The sequence below is a fragment of the Sebastes fasciatus genome, chromosome 11 (genome assembly GCF_043250625.1).
Source record: "Sebastes fasciatus isolate fSebFas1 chromosome 11, fSebFas1.pri, whole genome shotgun sequence".
Classification (NCBI taxonomy): domain Eukaryota; kingdom Metazoa; phylum Chordata; class Actinopteri; order Perciformes; family Sebastidae; genus Sebastes; species Sebastes fasciatus.
In genome coordinates, this window is record NC_133805.1 from 20,167,378 (window position 1) to 20,185,270 (window position 17,893).

The 17,893-nt window shown below is 39.3% G+C and overlaps 2 protein-coding genes across 4 annotated transcripts in view; one reads left to right on the top strand and one right to left on the bottom strand.

Moving 5' to 3' along the window:
• Positions 1 to 4,231, top strand: part of phlpp1 (PH domain and leucine rich repeat protein phosphatase 1) — a 53,867-nt gene extending 49,636 nt beyond the window's left edge. For both annotated transcript variants that reach the window (XM_074651431.1, XM_074651429.1), the window contains 4 exons: positions 366 to 479; positions 950 to 1,144; positions 1,235 to 1,463; positions 1,576 to 4,231. In XM_074651431.1, the coding sequence (XP_074507532.1) occupies positions 366 to 479; positions 950 to 1,144; positions 1,235 to 1,463; positions 1,576 to 2,898 (1,861 nt within the window). In that variant the 3' untranslated portion in view covers positions 2,899 to 4,231. The remainder of the gene's footprint in view (positions 1 to 365; positions 480 to 949; positions 1,145 to 1,234; positions 1,464 to 1,575) is intronic.
• Positions 4,232 to 4,238: 7 nt separating this feature from the next.
• Positions 4,239 to 15,016, bottom strand: mep1bb (meprin A subunit beta b). Of its 2 annotated transcripts, XM_074651432.1 has the most exons (14): positions 14,834 to 15,016; positions 14,708 to 14,726; positions 14,581 to 14,631; positions 14,445 to 14,488; positions 14,258 to 14,336; positions 11,604 to 11,721; positions 11,337 to 11,515; positions 10,516 to 10,734; positions 10,104 to 10,256; positions 7,945 to 8,160; positions 7,367 to 7,831; positions 7,082 to 7,261; positions 6,594 to 6,765; positions 4,239 to 4,795 (listed from the first exon to the last, which is right to left on the bottom strand). In XM_074651432.1, exons 1-14 carry the CDS (start codon positions 14,906 to 14,908, stop codon positions 4,573 to 4,575), a joined length of 2,193 nt encoding a protein of 730 aa, XP_074507533.1. In that variant the 5' UTR covers positions 14,909 to 15,016; the 3' UTR covers positions 4,239 to 4,572. The 2 variants fall into 2 exon arrangements, with proteins under 2 accessions (XP_074507533.1, XP_074507534.1); XM_074651433.1 differs by lacking the exon at positions 14,708 to 14,726 and having other exon boundaries at positions 14,823 to 14,983.
• Positions 15,017 to 17,893: the final 2,877 nt, after the last annotated feature.

Here is a 17,893-nt window from a genome sequence, read left to right on the forward strand (position 1 = left end):
GTGGGGCTGATTTTAGGTACTTTATATAATCCATAATATCCTAATTTAGTAGTTGATTTATATTTTGTTTTATTAATAATCTGAATCTGCAAAGTAACTCATGTTAACAAATAAATGTATTGGAGTAAAAAGTACAATATGTAGTGGAGTAGAGGTATAAAGTATCAGAAAATGGAAATACTCAAGTATAGTACAAGTACCTCAAAATTGTACTTAAGTACAGTACTTGAGTAAATGTACTTAGTTACTTTCCGCCACTGATAGAAACCACCCTATACAGTATAAATACCCTGAATAGAATACCATCAGTAGCTCATGTAACTTTACAGTGAATGTCATCTATTTCATGTTTTGTTGTTTTTCAGTAATATCCGCTGCTTCCGTATTGATCCGCCTCCAACCTTTTCATCGAACGAGGCATCTGGTGGGCCTGCTGTGTGGAGTCATGGTTACACAGAGGCCTCGGGCGTCAAGAATAAGTGAGTTCAATTCAGTCAGTGATGAAAAAACAACCACCATCACACTTGTTCAGCGAAGCATCACTAATCCAAACCTCTTGAGAATGCACATTGTTAAAGTCAGATGACTCATACAAAGGAAATATTGAAGCTGATTGAAAAACATGAATCACGCGTTCTCACATGCCAACACATCTCTGTATGGGCTAAACTGCCAATTCGACACTTTTAATGTGCATGCTAAAAAAGAGATTCAGACAATTGCACATATTGTTTCCACATTTCCATATAAGTGCTGCTAAATAGGCACATCTGCTTTGATGACGGAGGTCCTACTGTATAGTCAAATGAATCGTAGAAGGCATTGTTTCCATGGTTATTAGTGAGTTTGATCAATATGTGGAGAACATAGGAGTTTTGAAGCCCTCATTGTTTCCTCACTGAGCACACGCCTCAATGACGTGACGGCCTTCTTTTTGTTTTCTTCCCAGACTGTGCGTTGCGGCTCTTTCAGTAAACAGTTTCTGCGGGAGTCGTGAGGCTCTATACGGTGTGTTTGACGGGGACAGGAACGTGGAGGTGCCCTACTTGTTGCAGTGCACGATGAATGACGTGTTAGCGGAAGAACTACACAAGACCAAGAGCGAAGAGGACTACATGACCAACACCTTCCTCGTCATGCAAAGGTACACCACAGCCGTTTTTATTAGCTGTCCTCTTTTGTTACAAATCATCCACTAAACTATAATCTGTCCCGTCTTTCTTTGCCACCTTAGAAAACTAGGGACTGCGGGGCAGAAACTGGGTGGCTCAGCGGCTCTGTGTCACATTCGCCACGACCCCACTGACCCCGCTGGCTGCTTCACCCTCACAGCTGCTAATGTGGGCAAGTGCAAGGCCATCCTGTGCCGCGATGGAAAGCCGCTTTCGCTGTCACTGCTTCAAAATGTGGGGATTGAGGAGGAATACCGAAGGGTCAGGCAGCACAGGGCTATCATCACTGAGGTAGAGATGATTGAAAGCGTCGCCGAAATCAATGTGGAGTACATTAATGTAAATGTAATTTCAGAAGCGCACTGCATGAATACTGTATTGATGTTTATGCTCTATTCCGCAGGACAACAAGGTGAATGGCGTGACCGATTCTACACGAATCATGGGCTACTCCTTCCTCTACCCGTCCGTCATCCCTTGTCCCTACGTGCAGACAGTCACGCTCACACCCCAGGATGAGTTCTTCATTCTGGGGAGCCGAGGCCTGTGGGACGCCGTGTCTCCCACCGAGGCTGTGGAGGCTGTTCGAAACGTCCCGGATGGCCTGGCTGCTGCTAAGAAGCTGTGCACGCTGGCGCAGGGCTACGGCTGCACAGACAGCCTCAGCGCTGTCGTGGTCCAGCTCAGTGTGAGCGAAGACTGCTGCTCCTGCTGCTGTTCTGAGCCTCCCCAGCCTCCTCCCAGCCCCGGCTTGGGCCCTTATCCCCCGTCGTCCTCCGCCATCAAGGAGCGGCCCTCGGACGGCTCCCTCCCTGTGCCGCCGTCCTCCTGCAGTGAAATCAGCAGCGAGATCAGTACCAGCGAGATGAGCAGCGAGGTGGGCTCCACGGCCTCGTCTGATGAGCCGCCGCAGAGCTCCTTGGTGCTGCTGCACGAGCAGCCCCACCATCCACACCTCCACCTGCACCATCAGGCCCACTCGCTGTCCCTGCAGCACCAGCAGGCCCATGCCGCCACCCAGCCCTGCCAGTATCTGTTCCCAGGTTCAGAGCTGCCCTCTGCCCGCAGCTGCTGTGCACTCCATCCTGCCTGCTTAGCAGGCTCCTTCCAGAGGCAGCTGTCTAGTGCCACCTTCTCCAGCGCCCTGTCCGACAATGGGCTGGACAGCGAGGACGAGGAGCCCATCGCTGGCGTTTTCTCTAATGGGAGTCGTGTGGAAGTAGAGGCGGACGTCCACTGCCTCAAAGCAGAGTCCTCCTCTTCCTCCTCGTCACCCCAAACATCATTACCCTCGTCCTCCAGCCAGGAGCGAACCCTGCTGACTCTGCCCCCGCCTCCTCCACCGCCATGCACCCCAGAGCCCCTGGAGGACGGGATCGACATGAGCCTCGGTGAGGCTGAGAACGGGCTGGAGAGAGATGAGTCTTGGCAGGGAGTTGGAGCAGGAGGCGGGGACGGAGGAAAGTTGGCGGGCAAGAGGAGGATCAATGGGTCGGTGGCACGGCAGGAAAAGAGTCACAACCTTATTGAGGTGGCAGCCGACGCCCCGTCTAAGAAGTCCGGGGGTTACTTCACAGCTCCAGCCCAGCCCGATCCGGACGACCAGTTCATCATCCCGCCTGAGCTGGAGGAGGAGGTGAAGGAAATCATGAAGCAGCATCAGCAGAAGCAGCAGAAGCCGCCTGGGACCGATCAGCCCACAGACTACTACGACACCCCTCTCTGAACACCACCATCACCACCACCAACTCCAGCCTCATCACCCTCCCAGCTGCAGCATGCACAGAAGCCTACTCTACCATCGACCTAACCAGTTTGATTTTCCGTATACACAAACAAGTTTCCTGAAGAGGCTGTAAAATGCACATGAAAAAAGTTGGATCATACTTTTTCTAAACGGCCTTCCTCGCTCTACGCAGCCTCATCATTGAAGAACCATGCACTGTAACGCGATCCACCCGTTTTTACCCAACAACTCACAGAATAAAACAAGCAAACGAGCCCTTTAATGACCCTCTTGAATAGCCGGTGGACACAGCTCCATGGCTGTGGAACATTGTTTTTACATTAGACTACCAGCTGAGTATGTAATCAACACTAGTCTCTTTGCAATAGCATTAGTTCGCCACAACACTTGTTAATATGGATAACAATTCCATGGTTTGTTTGTTTGTTTTGTAAGAACTTACCATATCTTTTAATGTGAAAGCAGTGAAGTTGCTGAAAAGAACTTTTTAAAACGGAGACGCATAATCTTTTTATTATCAGTGAACTATGTCGAATGGTACACCAGTAATACCACACTTAACTGTTGTAGATAGGGCACTTAAAATACTGTATTTCTTCAGTAAATCATGGCTCTCGGCCTGTAAAATGGCATAGAAATTTTTTGTAGAAATTTTAAATACTAACTCCTAGGAGTTGCATACTCTTTATGGTGACTCAGTCACTTTTACTAATCTTCTCTGAGAGAAATGGTGATTTTTTTTCCAATGATTGTAAATAAGAGAAATGTTGTATACTGATGCTTTTAAAGGAACTACGTACCTGTGTGTCGGTGAAGGTTTTAGTGGTGGGGAGGACGTGAGGTTCATCAAGAGTTCGCTGTTATGGAGGTGTCACACCTCCACCCCCTTTATCTTACAACGTTGACCCACAAATACACACACATACACACACCGACACACACACACACATACAACTGTTTATGTGCAATTGCAGGTCAGAACAACATTCCATGCAATATAACTACAGAGTTGCCATGGTTTGCTCCACTTTGTCTGATTGTGATGTCCTGTAGTCATCACTGTATCTAATGAACACTAATAGACAGGTCTTTGCATGCACACTTGCATGCACACACATACATACACACACACAAATACACACACACACGGACACTCACACATAATATTAGTCTCACCTCCCTCCTACAGTAACTGTTATCACCGGCATGACTGTGTCAAGTTCAGTAATACAAACAAATATATCCACATGGAAAAGAGACAACACAGATGTTCCTGTCTTTGGTATAATAAATTTTAAATTTGTGAATATAAGTCATGCTGTCTTGAATTTGTTTTTTAATAATTAATGTACATTTAATGTGCAAACATTCATATTAGACATCAGAATTTCAAAATAATGTATTTACAGTTGTATTCCTGGATGCTCTAGTGTTTTTACATTGAATGACCAGAAGGGGGCCATCTCGTATAATGGAATGATTTACAGTATGTGATTGCTTTACCTTTGAGTTAAAAGCCTTAAAGCTATCAATCCAAAACCTGCTCGACAAAATATTTATCCTAAACACTGAACTGAAAAAAAAAATCCATTTATTTTACTTAAAGTTTGCTTTTTTATTGTTTGTTGTCATTGGAGAGTTCATGGTCTCCCACTACGGTTGCTGAGTGGCACTCATGTTCTCCATGACAACGCTGTTGGCGACACTGCGTTTCTTATACTTCTTCTTCACACAGATGACACTGACTGCTGTAATCACCAGCATTGCTCCCAGTACAGACAGAGAAGAGGCAAGTGCAAGGGTGGTTTTGTCCTGGACGGAGCCTTTGTACTGACAGCTGTCCCCGTAGTACCACCAGTCATCACCCACCACACACCTGGAGAGCAGAGAAAAAGAGGAGGAGAGAGAAAAAAAAATCAGATTCGAAGGTATTCCCAGTATTCCAGGTAAATATTTAATTCCAGAAAGTTTTTAAAGGAATAGAAAATAGACATTTTAAGAAATAAATTATTTGCTTTCTTGCCAAGTGTTAGATTAGAAGATTGATACCACTCTCGTGTGTATACGGTATATATGAACATATGCACATCAGTTTCATGCCCTGTATTGGAACTATGTTAAATTGCATCGTCCCTATCAAATAAAAATCAAATCAAAGATCTCGCCTGACTGTCCGAAGGTGACAAAAAGTTTCTGTGCTTAGCCAAGAAATGGTTCCAGCAAACAGCAATATCATAATGGCAGTTGATTGTACCTTCTGCACAGGAGCCACACAACTCTCCTTTTTTTGACAGGATGCTACAGGAGAATCATACACAGCTAGATGCTGGCACTGCACTTGCTGACTACACTTGAAAGAAACTTAAAACACAAATTTGAAAGGTTGAATAAGAAATAACAAATGCTAAAATTGAATTATTGATATTAAAACAGACTGCTCCTGGCAGGCCAGAGAATCTGTCTGCACTCTGGCTAACACTTTATAATAACCATCATTTATAAATGGTAAATTGATAGTTAATTTGTATTTAGTAAATAGTATTTGTTATTAATTACCAAATTAATTTTAAACTTTTAAAGAAATCGTTTGTAAAACATCTATGAACATACATAGATAGATGGACCAGAAACAATTATTAACCATTGACAAACTATTAACTATCTATCTATATGTTTATAGATGCTTTATAAAGTATTTATTAACCATTTAACAAGGTATCATAATCATCAGTTGGAACTTTATAATAGCCAACCAAATAATGTTTATAGATTTTTAGATTTTAGTTTACAAACCAATGAATAACTATTAATAGATTAAACCAATTATTAACTTTTAACAAAGTGTTAGAAATATCTGTCATTTTTGTATAAATAATATATTTAAATGTATATATATATATTTATATATATATATATATATATATATTTATTTATATATATATTTATATATATATATATATATATATATATTTATTTATATATATATTTATATATATATATATATATATATTTATTTATATATATATATATATTTATATATATATATATATATATATTTATTTATATATATATTTATATATATATATATTTTTATATATATATATATTTATTTATATATATTTGTATAATGATTATTCCTAATAATTAGTAAACATTATTGTCATTTCGTTGTTTGTTAACAGGAAAATAACTTAACTAAGTTTAATTAACTATATTTTAACCATTTATAAATGATGGTTATTATGAAGTGTTACCTGTCGTCTTTACATTTGTGTTTTTGTACAGATTAAACAAACTAGCTCTAACTTGCTAATTTTTTTTAACTTTAGAGGGTGCTGGTTGGTGGATTTTGTCACCTTTGGACGGAGCCAGGCTAGCTGTTTCCCCCTATATCCAGTGTTTGTGCTAAGCTAAGCTAACATACTGTAGCTTCATATTGAACGCACAGATATAAGAGTGGCGTTGATATTTTCATCAAACTCAAATAAGCGTATTCCCCAAAATGTCGAACTGTTCCTTTAAAAAAAAAAAAAAAAATATCACACAATGATAATGTAACGCTGGAAGACTGTGAAAATGTGGATTGCTTAGATTTTAAAGAGTCTGACAGGAACCTTTAAGGCTCGCTGATTGTTACATTCTCAATTTAGTGAGTGCAGTCAAAAAGCACTCACCTGCACGCAGGCTTCCCCTCATCCACCACGCAGACTCCTTCGTTCAGACATTGCACATTGAGGCAGACATCAGGGGGTGTGATGGTGATGGTGATGGTGGTGGTGGTGGTGCTGGGACTAGGTGGCTGGGTTGTGGAAGGCACAGGCTGGGTCACTGTCAGATGAGACACATCTGAAGAGGGACAGCAAATGAGAGAGCGGTTAATTGGATCCAAGTGAGACTGATCTGAAGTGGGTATTAGGAACCATGGATGTAATCATACATCACTGGTATACATGATCCTACATATATGCTGTTTTGCACGGATGCCAGGGATGAGTATGTATAATGAATAAATAATTGATGTAATGTATGACAGGATGGATGTTTTACAAAAAAAACAAATGACATGAACGGCCATACATTTTCTTCCCTGATATCCTTGAACACACAGCATGTTTTTATCTTGAAATGTGTCGAGTTTATACTGTAAATCTGGTGCTCTTACCCTCCATGGTGAGGAGAAAGATGGCGTCCCCTCCTTTTATAAAATCCCTGCTCTTGGCTCTGAGGTGGGTGAGGTACACCGGAGTACCGGCGCCTGGCCCTCGGAAATAGCTGGACCCATCCGAATGTGTGACCTCAACGCCCACCTTGCGAGGGTCGTCCCAGAAAAAACTGTCAGAGCCTGAAGGGTGTTGAAAGGGTGTTTTAAATATAGTACTTTCATGATTTGTTTTTTACGTAAGGAAAAATGGATTTGATGCTTTTTTGACAATGAAAATAGCTGCACCTGTTGCCTTCATGTTGGGGTCAGTGGTGACACTGCGCTGGTTGGACATGCGCTTTTGGATGTGTGGGTGCTGGTCCATCAGCATCATGGTTATCTGTTTCCAGGGGCATGGCCATACCTGTCCTGTGTCCCCTTGAAGGGCTACCAGGTGAGCATAGGCCGACAACTCTCCAGGGTAGCCTGCCTTGCCGTTGGGGTACAGCTCCATTTGGAAGGTGTAACCCTCCTCAGATTTGAATGCGGGGCTGAAGATAGATGTGTTTGTTGGGGTGTTTTCCATAACTTGACTGAAGTTTTTCACTCGCCACATAAACTCTGGGCAGGTGGTCTCAGAAAGGTTGATGTCATCCAGTGACATCCCCCCTGGCGAGGACCCAGTACTCTGCTTGGTCCCTTTAAAGACGACGCGGAATTTAGTTTTGACGTCTAGTTTCACGTGGTATAGATTCCACTGCTCCGGGGCTCCTGTTGAGGTAAAAACATGGAATTTATTGAACAGCAAGTTCACAATAAGGCAGATTTCACAAGCAAAATTTGTGCATTATATTTGAACAGTTGTAGAATTGAATAATAGTCACCAACTATGCCAAATATACGGCGCAGTGTTCCGTTGGGGTTAGCTTTGTCATATTCTCTGACATAGATCTCCAGTGGGTCGCTGAGGCTGGCGCTATTGTAGTAGAAGAACTGCAAACACTGGTATCCTCTTTTGGGGTAAAGGAGCCTGCTCTCCAGCAGAGCTGTATCATCAGTGTTGGCTGTGCCGGTGTTGAAGTGCATGAAATACCCCGAGCCTAAAGATCAGAATATCACTTGATTAATACACTGTCAATACCTAAGCATTACTTGAATGCACTTTGCACAGTGGATGATAAGAGGGACGTTTACAAAGGCCAATTTATCATATAGCAATGATTAAACGATAGGTTCACAGTTTTCAAGTCTATCTTAAAACAACCCTCACATGCGTAAATGTAAAGTATATTGGAAATACTGTAGGGCTGTCAAAGTTAATGCAATAATAACGCGTTCACGCAAATTTGTTTTAACGCCACTAATTTCTTGAACGCATTAACGCAGTTGATCTTTCGGAGGAGAGTGAAGATCCTGGCATCAAATGTAACTAGAAAACCTTAGGAATCCATTGGTAAACCAACCATGTCATACTGGCTTGTTGCGAAGGAGGTTAAATAACACTCCAAACTTGTGTTAAATTTTGGAGAGGAAAAACTGGCATGGCCATTTTCAAAGGAGTCCCTTGACCTCTGACCTCAAGATATGTGAATGAAAATGGGTTCTATGGGTACCCACGAGTCTCCCCTTTAGAGACATGCCCACTTTATGATAATCACATGCAGTTTGGGGCAAGTCATAGTCAAGTCATTGAGCATATTTTTTATGCTAAATGCAGTACCTGTGAGGGTTTCTGGACAATATTTGTCATTGTTCTGTGTTGTTAATTGATTTCCAATAATAAATATATACATACATTTGCATAAAGCAAGCATATTTGTCCATTCCCATGTTGATAAGAGTAATAAATACTTGACAAATCTCTCTTTAATATGCGTTATAGATAAAAGATAGAAAAAATGTGCAATTAATTTGCGATAAATCACGATTAACTATGGACAATCATGCAATTAATCAATTAAATATTTTAATTGATTGACAGCCCTAACTGAAAGTGTTTGGTCGCTGTAATTGTTCCTCCTGTTCATACTGGCCGTGAAGAGATCCCCTCCTAAAGCGTATTTAATGTAAGAGATGGAGGACAAAATCCACAGTCCATGTCAAAGTTCAGTGGTAAAGTTCAGCAAGGCTTCATCTGTCCAAGTTATACAAATAGAGTGGGTATCCTCCAAAGTTAGGACCTCTTTTAGTATGAAATTCGCTCTGTGTTTTTTTGCTGAGCTGTGGTGGAGGGATAATAACACAAAGGGGGAATTTCATGCTACTCTTCTTTAGAAGATTGACTTGTCTAACACAGACTGCTGAAGCCTCATATCAGCTTTTGGTTGGACTTTGGAAAACATTCTACACAGAACAAGGACCGTTTTTGTCTACCTGCATTGGAATTGTATGGAGCAGTATGGAAAGGAGGAACAATTGCAGTGACCAAAAACATTTTCAATGTACATGCGGGCATTTGACTATTGTTTTAAGACATATTGGACAAAATGTGAACTAAACCTTTAATGCAGAGCTATGCAGCTGCACTTTAGACTGTATATACAGTAAAGAAAAATATCCCAGATAGGGGAGCTGCCCTCTTGAGATCTTGACGTCATTTGGAGTCTGCGCAGTAGTGATCGGGCGGTGGAGCCGCGGTATCAAAGCTCGAACCAATCGCAAGCCGAGCTTGTCAGCGAGAGAAACTCACAGTTGCCAATTATGATGTCTTAACCCCTTTTTATAGCATCACATAACTAATTAAAACAAAACGTATCAGAAAAATTAACACTTGAACATATATCAACGTATTAAGTACTACCTAAAATGACAGAAATCATTTGGGAAAGATGTATTTGATGTGTACTTAGACTTTTTAGTTTGGCACAGGTCCCATCTGCTAACATAGAGGAGGTGGGCTTTATGACCTCTACTGCAGCCAGCCACCAGGGGGCGATCCAGATGTTTTGGCTTCACTTTTAGAGAGCTGTCATGTTGTCCATCTTTATATACAGTCTATGATCTGCACCATTTGTAGGCTATATTCCTGTAAGATATTGCTCACCGGTGCATTTGCCCATGTTGGAGTAGTCAGTATCGGGCCCTCCGTCAACTTTGGCGACCCTGACCCAGTCTGCATTACTCCCTTGTCCCTGGATCATACCGCAGATGTTCTCTCGTTCAAAGTCACACGAGTCCAGGAACGTGGCGCCCTGGGCTACAAGATGTTTCATAAACACACATACACAGGCGCAGGACTTTGAACTGCAATAAACTGTACAGTCAAGACAATGTTTTGCTTATCCACATATTTCCATGTGGCAATAATTCAGGAGATAAACCATCAATTTGACAGCTGATATCAACAGTAGACTACTAATGAGAATTAGGTGTAATGACAATGGCGGTACAAGTTGACACAGCACTTGTTTTACAGATAATAAAACACAACTTGGGTATTGGTTGTTGACTCTTACTGCAGTTATAGAGGCGGTGCAGCTTGAGCAGGTCACTGTCACTAAACTCCATACGCTGGCCGATGACATCGCTGAACGCAGGGATCTTGGTGACGATGGTGGGCTCAGTGCCGTTGCGGAAGGCGTTTTTACTGTAGTGCATCATGGAGCCGTAGTCGTAGGGCACGCCCAAAGAACTGGAGGTGGTGTCGTTGTAGGTGTTGAAGTTGTTTTCTCTACCTGTAGATTGGACGTAAATAAAGGTGTCAATGCAGTTGGATTCATTATCAAAACATCTTATTCTCCAATGTGGGGGTGGATTTCAGACATTGTTGTTAGGATCACTAGTAAAAGTTGCTTATCAGTAGCCGACAGCCGTGTTTAAAGACTTGACAAAAGATTGTCGACACATCAAGTACACTGTACTTTCATCACAGATATTAAAAATGATTAGATTTATTAACAATGTGTAGAGCGTAGGTCAATGCAGCTAAGGTACAAAATGTGATATTCTTTTATGTGCGGATAATGCTTATCTCGTTAAGATTATGCAGCCAGGGAAACAACACATGCACAGGCTTATCACACGCAAGCAATTAAATCAATTGCTGCATGAAGTCCGTCCTACATAACGAACCTATTGCAAACCTTGCATGAACTCAAGTGATTTTACTGATTCATTAGAATGTACGTAAAAAGCTTGAATAAATGTAATGTATAAAAGTTACTTTACACTCATACACACAAATAGAAGTCATGTCATAAAGGGATATATAATATGTGGGAGCATATGTTTGGGCAGTCTAATATAGTCGGCAGAGTATCAGTGAGCGGTTCATTACCCTCTGAGATGCGGTCCCACATGATATTAACGTAATCATTGCGGTCTGCCCTGGACTGTTCATGCCAGAATCCCAGAGCATGAAGGAACTCGTGTTCAATGGTGGCGATGCGATCACAGTTACTCCCTATTGACAATCTCTGCTTCCCAACTCGCCGGTTTCCCACAGAAGAGAAACAGCTTTAGGGGGAAAAAAAGGCTTTATGAACATCACATTTAGGACTGTAGTTAAACAGACCATAAAACAATCAAAGTGTTTTAGCCTCACCCGCCCCCTTTAAAGATAGAAATGTAGTTTGCTTCTCCGCCCCAAGGTTTGAAGTCGATGCAGGTCTTGAGCCGGTACTGCTCGAAGGCCTTCAGAATCACACCTTTAGCATTGATCTCTGCAGAGAAGATGATAAATTAATTCTGTTAAAGACAATAAAAGATGTCAAGTTTCACAGCTTTTAATCATTGTTTTTTACATACTATACTATGGTTTTATTACTTTTTTTCAACATATTGTATTATGACTTTTTTTTGACAAACTATACAATGACTTTTTAATGAATTTTTCGACATACTATCTATAACTTTTTTTTTTTTTACTTCTTTCAACATATTATACTATAACTTTTTTGGACATATAACACTATGACTATTTTTTTTTACCTTTTTTGACACACTATACAATTTACTTTTTTCAACATACTATACTATACTATGACTTTTTATCTCTATGGATTTTTTTAAACCTTTTTTTATATACTATGACTTTATGACTTTTTTCAACATACTATACTTAGATTTTTTTTTTTTACTTCTTTCAACATACATTATTATACTATGACCTTTTTCCGACATACTAGGACTTTTTTAGGACTTTTTTCAACATATGAGACTATGACTCTTTTTTTTACCTTTTTTCGACACACTATACAATGACTTTTTTTACAACATACTGACTTTTTATGACTTCTGCATACTATGCATTTTTTTTTTTTTACCTTTTTTATACAATACTAGGGCTTTTTTATGACTTTTTCGACATACTATACTATGATAAATGCCCTTTTAAGACTATCCGCAATGCAGTGTAAATTCATAAAAGGCCTCTGTTGAATTATTTATTTAATATTACTCTGATAGGGTTCACATGTCTGAGTCACTGCATCGACTGTAAATTACTGAACATCAAACATACAGTATATACCCAGTGGTGTACGTGTTCAACCCCCGTTCTCAACTGACAACTCTGAGGTGAAGTTTGAGGTAATGCAATATGACATATATACAGTAATAGAAAAGATTTTCTTTGCAATAGGTTACAAAAATATCTGTATCATGGCTTTACTCTCTCACTGTTTGAGGTCTCACAGATCCCACTGCTCAATGTGTAAAAGAATAATTATAATAACAATAATTGCAAAAAGCAATACATTTTTCCATTTAAATATTGTTTTTATTTTCCTCTGACGTCAATAAATCCAATATCTAGGAAAGTAGTAAACCTTCCACTTGCTACAAACTGAGTTTAAATATTTAAGGCGAGACACTACAGGCAAAAATATTAGTTTTTCATACACTGGTGAATTTTCAGATTTTGGGCTATTTTGCTTCCATAACATGTTTTCTTTCAGACTAGTGGAAATAAAACATCCAAAATACACATTTAGGTTTTTATTTGACTACATTTTGTATATTTTTGTCCATAGATTTCTCCTAAATTCACCAAAAGTCACCGTTAGATAATGCCTCATTTCGCACATTCGAACACTACATTTTAGGAAATACAATACAAAAATAATTGTCTTAATGCAAGTAATCAACTGGGGAAGTTAATATTTATTAGTTAGAATGATTTACCCTATTCCCCTGCAGTGTCTTGCAAAATGTATGGAATTTTACAATACATATCTGTAAAGGCTGCTTTCTCAAAATGTGTTTTTTTCTCAGACTCTGAGCCAGAAATCTCCACTTCAGTGGGACTTACATACACCAAACTTTCCAGTTTCATTCCTATCTATATTGTGAACAGAGGGGTTTGTTCATATATCATTCATAGCCTGATTTATAGAACATTTTATTCCTAAAAACATAGAAATACAAGTTTTTATATTTAAGTATTTTTGGAGTCACAAAAAGAGATGCACATTACACACAATTCCCTCAGTAAAAACTTTTGACTCTAATATGTCAACAAAATAAAACAAGAATTTTGAACCTGGCTTTATCCAATGTTTAGATTTATGTTCTGGAAATGTATGCAAATTATCACAATACCTCATTTGCATATTTAAACATGAGATTTCAGAAAACTCGCAATATAAAAAATAATTCTCTTAATTCAATTACTCAACTGGGGGATTGTCATGGTGATATCTATTAGTTAAAATGTTTACCCTATTCACCTGTAGTGTCTCCCCTTAATGGAAGTGACAAAATATGGACATGACCAGAAAGCATCGTTAAAACACCAAATAAGGAAATGTTTTATATGTTATATGGGCTATGAATTAACACATATATATTATGCATACTGTATGTACAGTATGTTAACCTACATTGTTGTGACTAATTGGCCCAATACCGATGGTTTGAGGTCGCTTGTAATTGCACTATAAAAATACTCAATGGCAAGTCCTGCATTTAAAATGTTACATAAGTAAAAGTACAATCAACAAAATGTACTTTAAGTATTGGAAGTCTCCCTGGAACGTCGCCTGTCAGTACTATATCATTATATAATTGTATCATTATTATTGTTGATGCGTTAACATGTAAGCAGTACTTTAATATGACAGTTGGTTAAGGTGAAGCTAACACAACTGCTTTATATTGTGTTGGGTAGTTTAAAACAGTACTTTGTTACTTTCCACCAATGCTTACCACAAAACTAATTTAGGTGAATATATTATAATATAATCCAGGCACTCTTACCTAAGTCATCCTCCATGTAGTATGGGATTGTCTTTGGCCACCGGTACTCATCCCCTATGATGGAATTTCGAGTTTGCCTCTGTGACGGTCAATACAAGACAGAAACAACATAATGAGTCAAGGTTAAGCTTTACTCCATGAAATGCAATTGTGCAGGTGAAAATTAAAAGCCGTTAAATTAACATACCTCATCAAGCACAATGTCCCCCTCTACAAGATTCAACCCTGCCTCTGTGGAGACCAAGCACAAGGAAAAATTGGTTTGCAATGATTACTGAATAATAATCATCTGGAGATATGAGGATAAAATGATGTCTGCATACCTTCGTTGATGTCAAAAATGTCAAGGTCCCGTCCACCGTCCACATCATAGTCTGTGTAATGAAAATAAATGTGAAGAAACTTCAAACAAAAGTGACAGAAAAGTGATTATAGTAAAGTCTTACTTACCTGACACTTTTGTTGTGGGCTAAACAAAAGAGAGTACAACTGTAAATGTTGATTGATTTTCAAATATATTAAAATTTCTAGTTATCATATGACAGTATATCTTAACAAAACAAACCAATTTCTCACCATGCAAAGCGTAGTACCAAATAAGAGGCATGCAATGTGAAGAACAAGTACACCTGTAGGTTTTCTTCCTGCCATGTCCTAAAATGTCCCTCTACATGGGACAGTGCAGATGACAGGTAGTGAGCTCTTACAAACTCTGAGAAAGCAGAAATACGAGGGGTGCAGGGAATAAAATGAAGCGTGATCACAAGTGGATAATTGACAGAGGTGAAGGTTTTGAGTTATACAGCAACTTCTATCTTCTCTGCTATCTGCTTACAGATCTTTACACATGTGCAGATTAGCTGCAGTGAAACACAACAACTGTCATTTAGCCTCCTTACCTGTGGTAATAAGACAGGAAAAACACATTTGAAAGGTAGTAATGTGTATCATTCTCAAATTATAAGGTTTATATTAACCTTTTCATACAGTTTGTATATACTTATACAGCGAGTATTGTAGCTGTTAATGAAATCCAGCTGTTACCTTTAGTATGCTGATACATCAGAAAGCAACGGTGATGCATTGTTTTTTTTTGCTTTTTACCAAACTAGCTCTTATTTTGATCCAGAATAAATCAATACATTTTCTTTAGACTGTTTTTTTTTATTATTCTTAAGACTCTTACAAGCAGTTCAAAGTTCATTACAAGCCGATGTTTAGTTTATCTTTGTCATAGATAACCATTACCTTGGACTCTCTCATAACAGTGCTTCATGGGCATTTTGGAAATGGCAGCTGCGACATGTATACTTGGTCCATAAATTCCTCTACATTGTGCTCTGCCCTCTAACAGTTTCCAGCTTTGTAGTCAAAGATCGTGACAAAATTAGTTTTTAAAAGACTTCTATTTTCAATTACTTCCTCACACTACAACATATGCCGCTCATGTTCACATTTACACACATTTATGGCTTTGTGCTTGCGCTGCTTTGTGCTAACTTGGTTGTTGACTGGCAAGACAGAATAGGATTCTCTCATCCTTATAAACCTTGAGAAAAACAAAAGGATTACATCAAAACCCCCATCACTGTACAGACTCCATTGTTGGTATTGTATACATATACTACGTCATGACATACTGTAGTGGATCCATTCAAGGTAGTTCTTTGTGTTTTTGCAGCTGCGGCAGAAATTTTACATCTTGCAACCTTTTCTGCAGAATTGTTTTTATATATTTCAGATATCGCGTTCATATCTGAAAAAGAAGTTAAATTTACCGTTGCCATTAAGAATTAGACTAAAATAGCTGGACTGCAACTACTACATTTTTTATGCCTCCATGGCGGCGAAAGCCATGGCCATTATGTTTTCAGGTTGTCCGTTGTGCGTACGTCCAATTCTCGTGAACGTGATATCTCAGGAACACCTAGAGGGAATTTCTTCAAATTTGGCACAAACATCCACCTGGACTCAAGGATGAACTGATTAGATTTTATCATGAAAGTCAAAGTATAATATGTCGAAAAGGAAAGTCATTGTATAAGATGTTGAAAAAAAGGAAAAGTATAGTATGCCAAAAAAAATATTTTTAAAAAGCCATAGTGCAGTTTGTCGAGTATTGTATGTCGAAAGAAGTTAAAGTATAGTTTGTCGAAAAAAAGCATTGGAAAGTATGTTGTAAAAAGTCGTATTATAGTATGTCGAATAAAAAGACAAAAATAACAAAAGTTTCATTGTTATGAGTTTAAAATGTGTTAGTTGCCTGTTTTATACCAATTAAGGTTGGTTGTACCGTGTCTTTGTATATTATCTGGTTCAGGATTCAGTCTTTTTCACCAGTTATGTGGACATCAATTAAAGATGGCCGCCAAACAAACCCCATGGGCCATTAGTTGACTTCAGCAACATGAATAAATCTTAACTAGTCACCATTAGGCTTCTAAAATAACAGTTTAAAAAAAATGCCTTGTGGGTACATGGGAACCTATTACACCTGCTGGACTACTATGACTTTTTATGACTCCGCAGTGGCGACGGCCGTGGCCAGAGGCATCATGTTTTCAGGTTTTCTGTCGGTGTGTCCGTCCATCCATTCGTCCCATTCTTGTGAACACGATATCTCTGGAATGCCCAAAGGGAAGTTCTTCAAATTTGGCAAAAACGTCCAATTGGACGCAAGGATGAACTGATTACATTTTGATGGTCAAAGGTCAAGGTCACCGTGACCTCACAAAACACAATTTGGGCCATAACTCAAAAATTCATATTCTAATCATGACAATTTCACACAAATGTCTAATAGGATAAAATGATGAGTGATGACATTTTTGACATGGCATGGATGTAAACTGCAACTGACTGGTTGGCGGAGGCATCATTGTGTCACACTAATCTCCAGTTGATACTCGCACATCTTTGTGGAACAATAACAAAACATTTCTCTATAGATATTCACTGGTGTTCCATGTGACCCATGTACTGTAAGGGTTACTTTATACCAAAAGATTATGTCAATTTATGCCAATCAAAAAGATAGGAGCAACATCAAATCCCACACCAAATAAGGATTGGTCATCCATCGTAAAAATAAGAAAGTTTTGTTTTTTAATTAATCAGTAAAAGGTTCAAGCTTTTGTCTATGAACCTGCAATTCATTGTGCCCTTGATTATAGTGGAACTAGGACAAAGCAGAAGGAAACAATCAAATACAGCTGTCACATTCATGCAAACTTTGGGTGGTTAGGTGGTGTCATAATTTAGGCTTTGGTGATTACTTATTGATATTCCTGGGCTCTTCTTTATATTACTCAAAAGATGGATTCATGGAATAGATGGAACTAATGGAGCAGAACTGATGCAGTTCAGGCTCTGGCCATATTTTTCTGTAACTGACCACGAGAGGATTTTATACAAGTATGTGGAGCACCTGAAAAACATTGCAAGAATAAAAACCTGGTAAACAGTGCTGGGATGCAATTCTAGTGCACACGTTGCCCTCATAAACATTCTCAGGCAATGCAATTGTTGCATTAAGGGGATGAGTGACTATTTTGTATTTCGTAGAAAAGCCTCACACGGGTTGTGCCTGGACTGCACTGTAAGGGCAGTTTCTGTCTGATCTGCCTTTTATGTGGT

What these genes read in the sequence shown, in the direction of transcription:
- mep1bb (XM_074651432.1), bottom strand. Translation starts at nt 14,908, where the DNA reads ATGGCAGGAAGAAAACCTACAGGTGTACTTGTTCTTCACATTGCATGC. An exon ending in CTACATGGAGGATGACTTAG is followed by an intron (nt 11,722 to 14,257) that starts GTAAGAGTGCCT and finishes TCTTCTCTGCAG; the next exon opens with AGATCAATGCTAAAGGTGTG. An exon ending in CCCCAACATGAAGGCAACAG is followed by an intron (nt 7,262 to 7,366) that starts GTGCAGCTATTT and finishes AACACCCTTCAG; the next exon opens with GCTCTGACAGTTTTTTCTGG.